The sequence below is a fragment of the Penaeus monodon genome, chromosome 18, assembly GCF_015228065.2.
Source record: "Penaeus monodon isolate SGIC_2016 chromosome 18, NSTDA_Pmon_1, whole genome shotgun sequence".
NCBI lineage: Eukaryota > Metazoa > Arthropoda > Malacostraca > Decapoda > Penaeidae > Penaeus > Penaeus monodon.
This window is the reverse complement of record NC_051403.1, coordinates 29885892-29894249: the sequence shown is the minus strand read 5'-3', so window position 1 is coordinate 29894249 and position 8358 is coordinate 29885892. Positions and strand designations below refer to the sequence as shown.

At 36.0% G+C, this 8358-nt stretch overlaps 1 protein-coding gene across 2 annotated transcripts; it reads right to left on the bottom strand.

Annotated features, from left to right (window-relative positions):
• Positions 1-1650: 1650 nt before the first annotated feature.
• On the bottom strand, positions 1651-7378 carry LOC119584417. Of its 2 annotated transcripts, none has more exons than XM_037933005.1 (3): positions 7285-7378; positions 5723-5825; positions 1651-5483 (listed from the first exon to the last, which is right to left on the bottom strand). In XM_037933005.1, the coding sequence occupies exon 3, from the start codon at positions 5289-5291 to the stop codon at positions 2490-2492; it is 2802 nt and encodes a 933-aa protein (XP_037788933.1). In that variant the 5' UTR covers positions 5292-5483; positions 5723-5825; positions 7285-7378; the 3' UTR covers positions 1651-2489. The 2 variants fall into 2 exon arrangements, with proteins under 2 accessions (XP_037788933.1, XP_037788934.1); XM_037933006.1 differs by having other exon boundaries at positions 1679-5483; positions 7184-7299.
• Positions 7379-8358: the final 980 nt, after the last annotated feature.

Sequence of the window (8358 nt, the reverse complement as noted above, 5' to 3'; positions counted from 1 at the left end):
AAACCCCCCCCCGGGCAACAAAGGGGAAGGGATTGGGGGGGGGGATGTACGTTGTAAGGGTAATTTTTTTTGTTTGGTGTGCCAAGGGTTTTTTAGGTTTTTTTCCCAGGAACCCCCTGTTTTTGTTGGGTTTTTTTTGTGTTTGGTTTTTAAGAGGGTGTACCCGAGGTAAAATTTTTATAAATTTTTATGTCTGTAAAAAGAGTGTGGGGGTCTGATGAAACGGGGTATCTTACCTTTATCGGGCTTGAATGCTATTTGGGCCCTGTGTTTTCTACGGGTTTTAGGGGGTATTGGGCCCTGTTTGGGGGAGTTTGCATCGTCCCTTTTGTTTTCATTTTGTCGAAATAACAGACTCATCAGCAGAAAGTCCTCTCACTACCCAGCTGCGACTGGATAGTGAGAGGTCATTATTTTATGGAAGGAAAAGATGGGGACCAAGAACGGTGCCTTGCGGGATACCAGATCAAGTGAAGGATTTTTTTCTGGTCTGAAAATACTGCAATTTGAGGTCAGCTTTTTTGTGGAACTTTTTTTAAAAGGGTTTTTGGGGAAAAGTCAGCAGTATGGCACCTACTTGTTCAATTCCTTTTTAAAAAACTGTCAGGTAATTCAGTGATTGGTTAATTTTTGTAATTGAAGTTTTGACCGAAACGTTCATGTGGCGTCAAGTGTCCTATTTTTAGCCTTCATGTTCAAAATTTTTGGAAAAGATCGTGGGGGGAAAAGGGGGGATAATTTTTTAGGGCCCTTTTTGGCGCCCCCCTTAAAAAAATTTTACAAACCAGTCTTTTGGGAGAGTTTCAGGCGATGTTTAGTGAAGATAGACTGAAGAACTGGAACAAGGACAAGGTTAGGTCCGGTAGCTTTTTGAGTCCAATGTCATAAGTAGCTTCTGCATACGTTACTCCATATGTCAAGGGGGGGGGGGGGGTAAGGACTGTCTGGCGTGTTGGGTGTATAGATATTTTCATGTGTGAAAACGGATTGAAAAGTGTTAAATAATCATGTTTAGTGTTCCAGGTCAGTCACAACAATATTTTTGTTGTCTGTGATAGCCAGTGTCTTCCCTGTGCAATCTGATAAACTTGAAATAAATGGGGTTGTTTCTAACCTTGTTTGCAACATGAGTGAAAACATGTTTATGTTATGCTTTCATGTTTTTTTGGAAAACGTCTTTTGGAAGGATTTGAAAGCTGGTCTGTAAAGTCTTTGCGGTGTTTAGATCCCTGGAAGAGTATATGTCTGCTTGAATGTCGTTTTTGTGTATGTTTTCCAAGGATGTGAAAATGGTGTGTTTAAGACTTTCCCAGTTAGAAACAAAGTCTTGTGTGGGATCTGTATGGAAGTAGTCCATGCTGTATTTGTGTATCTAAACATCCAGAATAATATAGTTTGTGGGGAACATGTAACATTTATATAATCTTATTTTATAAATATTTAATGACCTCCCTTGAACAATGCTCATTGATTATAGAAATAATCAGTTTCATTAATAATACCTCAGTCTTCTCAAATGTTTCTCTATCTTCATTTGCATTCTTCACTCCTTATATACACTTGTGATGAATAATTCCTTATTGTATTTACAAACTATTTCTAAATTTTCATCACTTGAGGTAAATAAGAAATTATAATAATATCTTTATATCTTTATATATACAATAATAATTTTTAATATCTCAAAGAAGTTTCTCAAATAGATAATAAATAGCAACACAAAAAAACATATACCGTATAACAGCTTTCTCAAATAGAGAAAAACAAAAAGAGTGATTTTATTATAAAGATTGTGCATAACAAAAATAATGTACAAGTTCAATATTTTCCAAAACCCTCAAATTTTTTGCAGTAAAACCATAAATTTATCCTCAACAATCTGAATATGCACTTCACAGCTGAGAACACAGAAATCAATCTTTGGTAAGGTTCACAGACTAAAAATTTGTTTTCATTGTGTGTTTCACTTCACATACAAAAGATATGTGTGACTGGATTTACTCAATAAATTAGGGCTAGGACGGTACCTTACTTTGTCTGAAGGGCTTTTACTTGGCAGGTGGAGACCCCAAGTGGTTGCCATTCCCAATCTTGGACTACAGCCACGACTTGCACCAATGTATTTAGAGACCTCCTAGTTCCAATTGCAAGGGTAACCACTCCACTATGGCAACCCTCAAACATAAGAGATATATTTATTATTTCTTCAAATTACCATACAGGCTTTTCATATCAGTCGTGATGCATGATACTTTTGTTTTTGTACATAGACCTATACAAAATATTACCAAAAGAAGTGTGCAGACTACAAATATGGATAAAAAAATAGAGCCCATTACAAAATCAGCCCACTCGAGTTAGAAATTCTAGGCATAAACATTTATGTCAGTAACATAAAAACATATATGAAAGAGGATGATTCTATAAAGTTGGCTAAAAAAAAAAATTGATGGCTCTGTAATATATGTCTTAAAAGTATTTAATTCAATTCACTTGGGCTGAAAGTATTCAACAGCACCAGAATTTGCATCTCCAGGATGCACAACAGAGACAGAGGGAGTGGAGGACTGGCAATCCACAAGAGTGATAGAAGGACTGAATACCTCCCCTTCTGATACAGCACTGGAAGGGCTCACCTTTTTGGATTCAGGAGACACAGCCTCACAATGCATAACAAGCTTGTTCATAGTGCCTGAGATGTGTGACAAGAGGAGTTTTTTTACCTTCGGATCTTTCATGTAGTATTTGAGTCTGTTGATGTTTGTAATAATGGCATCAGAGGTGCTACCTTCCTTTGCTAATGAATGTTCATGCTCTGAAGAGGGAGTTTCACGTTTTTCAATGTTATGATTCATTTTCTGCCTGCACATTTTATCATCTGCTATGCAACTGATAGTTCCAAGCTCTGAGCAATGATGATTCATGTTTTCTTCAACAAAATCCTCTCCTCCAAGTTCTTCATAAACAAGAACTTGTTCATACAAGTTCTGTTTCTGGTCACTACAAATTTCTTGTTCCTGTTCAATAAAAATTTCTTGTTCATAATACAACTCAGGTTCCTGTTTGAGTGACATTTCTTGTGCAATATATATGCTGTGTTCTGGTTCACAACTTACTAGTTCATCTTGTTCACTATAATTTTTTTGTTCTTGTGCTTCATAAACTACATCTTCTTTACTACAATATACCTCTTGTTCATGCTCATAATAAATTTCTTGTTCACTCTTCAGTGCACTCTGCTTCCTAAATTCCATAGAGTGTATTTTGTGAACATGCCTACACAGCCCTGTCATGTCTTCACAATTACACACATAAAGATGAGAACACAAACCAACACATGATAAGTCTAAGCACTTCTGGAAGCAGAGATCTTCTTGACAAACATCTGCAACCTTTGTAACATAGTAAAAACCCTGACAGTGACTTCCATCAGTAATTTTCCAAACTCCACTCTCCTGGGACACAATGCTGTCTGGAATTTGCATTCCCTTGGTGTGTCTGTTAGTTTTATCAATTTGCTGTCTTCTGTGGTCTACAGTGTTTACAGAGTCTCCCTGTTCCAAAGCTAGGAGTGTTAGCACTAAGTCACTCATTGCATTTGCACAATTCCTCTCTCTTTGATAACTTCTAAGTCTACTTTTGAAGGCTTCACCATATTCCATAGAATCAAATCCACCTTCAGGAAGTCTTCTGAAGCAACTGGCCCACTTCAGCTGTCTGTCCAAATAATGCTCACAAAAGTACTCTATAAATGCTGAGCATGTTTTACCATAACTCTCAATGAAAGTATAACACATCTGTTTAAATGTTTCTTCTTCCCTTTCATACAACAACATGTCCAAGATTGCGGACACCTCATACCTGGTTTTATCACAGTTTATCAGTTTTTGTAATTTCTCCTGCCAATTTCTTCTAGTGTGGCCCTGGCAAAGAAGATGTCTTGTATCCCCAAACACTGACCTAAGAGCATTTAAACCAAAGTTGTTTTCATCTGTCATAATAGCATTGATCTTCAAAAGAGGACATCTCTCCAAAAGGCTCAAAAATAAACACTTCAAAGTTGCTTCATCTACATAGTTTGTGATGAAATGTGCAATGGGATGACCAGACCCACAGTCATCTGGCACCACCAAACTAACCATGCAAATGTCCATTTCACTGAACCAATTAATTGGCACAATACTCACAATTCTCAAAACATTGTCTTTTATGATTTTCAGTTGTTCTTCTGTCTGAAGGCCTATTGTGACAAGTTCTAGTGAGTGTGGCAAGTCAGCAAGATTTGAGTTTCCACAAACAATGTTTTGTCCATCAGGCTTGTACACAATGACTGGATCCGATGGACTTTCTTTGAGCTTACTGACTAAGGACACAAGTGAACACAAGTCACTAAGTCTTGGCTGAGATTTCTGCCAGATTTTCCTCTTAAGCTGATTAAGCTGCTTCAGTGTCACCAGGTGATCTTTCTTTGGCACTCCATCATTATTGAGAACAATGCCCTTTTGTAGGTTCTTCTGAATTTCTTTGGGAGTGATTCCATTTGCCAACTGCTGCTTCACCTTACTCAGCAATCTTCCTGACAAAGGCTGGAACTTCCTGTTCTCAGAGATGACATCATGACTGTGGGTGGATATGTATTTCACTGAGACTCTGCCATCATTGAACTGCCTGGCCATGATGCGGGAGGGACAGGTGAGACCAGTCTTTACTCTCCCCTTCATCCACTTCCTGTTAGTAAGTCTCCCTGCCTCACCCTTCTTGCAATGGAACCTGGCTGATCCATCATGCTGGCAGGTGAAGTACCAGTACACTGCCCCCTTCAGGTGTGTCTTTCCACTGGCCCTACTGAAGAATGTGTGGGTCTGGTATTCTTCCTCTTCCTTCCATTCTGTAAAGTCCGAGAGTGACTGGAAATGAATCTCACTGACTTCCACCTTCATTCCTGAGTGGTGGCTCTCCAGGTGATGGATCATCTTGGTTACATGGAAAAACCTCTTCTCACACGAAGGGTGGAGGCATTTTGTTTTACTAAGGCTTCCTGTACTGCCACAAGTTTTCAGATGTCTCTTCAAATTCTTGTTCGCACTATAAACACTCCCACATAGTTCACATTTAAATGTTTTTTTATCACCATGACAGATCATGTGTTTCTTAAGAGAAACCTTTTGTGAAAAGTTCTCCCCACACTGTTCACAACTGTAAAGTGTTTCCCATGTATGCATTAACATGTGTTTATTGAGAGCCTCTTTATTTGTAAACTGTTTACCACATTCTGAGCACTCAAGAGCCATGGCAGCTGAATGATGGGAGGCTAAAAAGGGTCATAGATCATGGTGAACAACATAAACAGTCATTACAGTATACTCCATATATGACTATTTTATGTGGTGTAAATCTTGATGCAACAATATGTCCACTGAAAACCTGATGTAAACTCTGCTTAATCCTAACTCTTGAGCTCCATGCAACCAGTATATCAAAACCTGTAAATATATGAGTTATTTTAGTTGTTAATATGAGTTATTTTAGTAATGTTTAATTGTTTAAAAAATTAATATTATACCTGAAGCCTAAAAATTCAGAAAAAATCCTAATATTTATATATCTAGTTCACTAATGTTCTCTTGAAGACAGACTAGACTAACAAAATAAGCTGACAAAGAGAGAGAGAAAAAGATATAGATAGAGAGAATAAATGACCAACAGTTTACCATATACTGACCTATGTTTCCAGGTGTATACATGCTCCCAGAGATACCATGGAGTAAACTCAAGTACAGGAACACAGTAACTTGTTTGTTGTTTCTAGAATCCAGTGACCAAACCTGCCAAACATTAAGCTTATTACATAACAATACTGACCACCAGAAATGGCTGTTAACCCTTTCCTGACGGGTAGTATTCATAGTGGCCCGGGCCTTGCTGCTGGGGGCTTATATTGTCGCCCTAGCATGCGCGACCACTCATGCCAAATACCAGCATCCCATGCCTTTTCTTCGTAATACTAGGAAGATATGCTCTATTTTCAGTTTTCATTATTTTCTAAAGTCTCTACTTGCCATAAATCCTGATAAATCAAGACTGAAGGATATTTTTGTTATGTAGACTCCATAGTTGATAATTATTTGCTCTATAGTCTGAATAAAATAAGCAGTGTGTGGCATCATGGAGTTGAAATCGAAGTTTTTTTTTTTTTTTTTTTTTTTTTTTTGTAAAAATGAGTGTTAAAAACAACTTAATCACATTTTCAGTGGCAGAAAAATAATATTTTGCCGTGATTGTAAAAAAAAAAAAACTCATGGCATGTCCATACATACACCATGGCTTGTACGTACATGCCCCCGGCAGATAGTCCAGCCATGCCATGGCATGTACGTACATGCCACCCGTCAGCAAAGGGTTAACACTCAAATGAAGGTCTATTATTTGCATCTTGCATCTTGAAATCATTTGACCAATAATCAATGCAACACTGTAATCAAAACATTTCCCATTGGTATTTGTTTAGGAACAAAGGCTCCCAGAATTGTCAAAAAAACAGTCATAAAAACATACATTGGAAGATTATTGCAGAGAATTTTATTAACAATTGTTCAAAATAATAAAGTATAATAGCATTAAAATAATACATTAATTAAATAACCATGGGAAAGCAGGCATTGATAAATACATTATGATAATTTTCACAAGAGTGTAGCAACACATAAACTACTTTGCATATTGCATTAGAGAGTTATGTGGTCAGCGTACTCCTCGAACCCTTACTGAACTTATGACATGCACCTTCAAAAAATCTCTGGTTTAACTGTTCTGTTCCATATCTTCTTTAATTTGGATTAGCACAGGAAATGCCATATAAGAAAAATGTCTCAGATTTCATTAAATAATCATTCGATAATCTCTTTACCATAAAAATCTGATGGTCTTCCACTGAAACTATAACGCTTTTCATACATCATATAGTCGAGACGTGCAAGTTATAAATTATAATGAAAGTAAGAGCAGTATTACATAAAACAGTACTGGAAAGTGCATATGAACATGATACAGTAGGGGTTACGCTGATAAAGATACTTTGTCTTATACTGAAATACTGAAGTGAATTACTCGCTACTTCATCCACATTTTACTTAAGCTATAGTTCTCCGAAATCCATTAGCTACAACACTTTTAATTTTGATACCTAGCGCAGATTCGATTATATATACTCATCATCCATTTGCAGTAAGCCGTCAAACCAACATTATATGTGGTAGTGCGTAAATTCAGAAAAAAAAAACTCACTGAGACGCAAGAGAAGAGCTTCAACTCGGATGATCACTCTATCATGGTTGCGTTTTCAGAAATGGGAAAATCCTTGGCTCGCTTTCCCTTGAAGCAAGAAGGCCGTTCGTCAGTATCTTATATTTATCCCACTTTTCTACCTAACACCTCATACATGTGCATATAAGATTATAATAAAAAGTACATATAGTAAATAGTAAAGACACCTAAAGATAAGACGAATCACTTTAAGGACGCCCGATAATTTGCTCATGTAAAACAAAACAAAAAAAACTTGACTTGAGCACATGATTGCCATATGAAAAAAAGAGGAAAAAGGAAGAAAAACTTATACATACACACACACACACACACACACACACACACACACACACACACACATATATATATATATATATATATATATATATTATATATATATATATATATAAAATATATAAATATATAAATATATAAAATATATATATATATATATATATTTATATATATACATATATATATATATATATATAATATATATATATATATATATATATATATATATATATATATATATATATATATATAAAATTTTATATATATATATATATATATATATTTTAATATTATATATATATATATATATATATAACGTTTCGCGCATTAAGACAAGATCAGACCAGGAAAATGAAGCTAGCAGAAGCAGCAGTTAGAACTGAGACAGCCTGGTAGCAGAATGTTTGAAAATACACGAAGAAAACGTAAATTTGAAGTAATCTGCAGATAATTTGCGCAGGAACACAAAATTTCAGAGAGAGAATAAATACTGAAAAGTTGACATGAAATTCAAAGAACTCAAGGAAAAGGTGAAAGAAGTAGAAACCAAGATTGACAACAGTATTCAAATCGAGGCAAAGAATCTGCAAGAAAAAGTTGAAGTAATCGAAGTACAGGAAACTGTTAAGCAGATTGAAATCAATTTGTCAAGCAGCCTGTCTCAGATAATGGAAGAGGCAAAAAAGATGACAACTACTTATGCCGATGTATCGAAAGTAAAGGGAACTGTAAATGGAATGGAAAAAAGTTAGAAAATGG

Bases quoted from the DNA above. Each gene is read 5' to 3' on its own strand.
- LOC119584417 (XM_037933005.1), bottom strand. From the start codon at position 5,291: ATGGCTCTTGAGTGCTCAGAATGTGGTAAACAGTTTACAAATAAAGAG.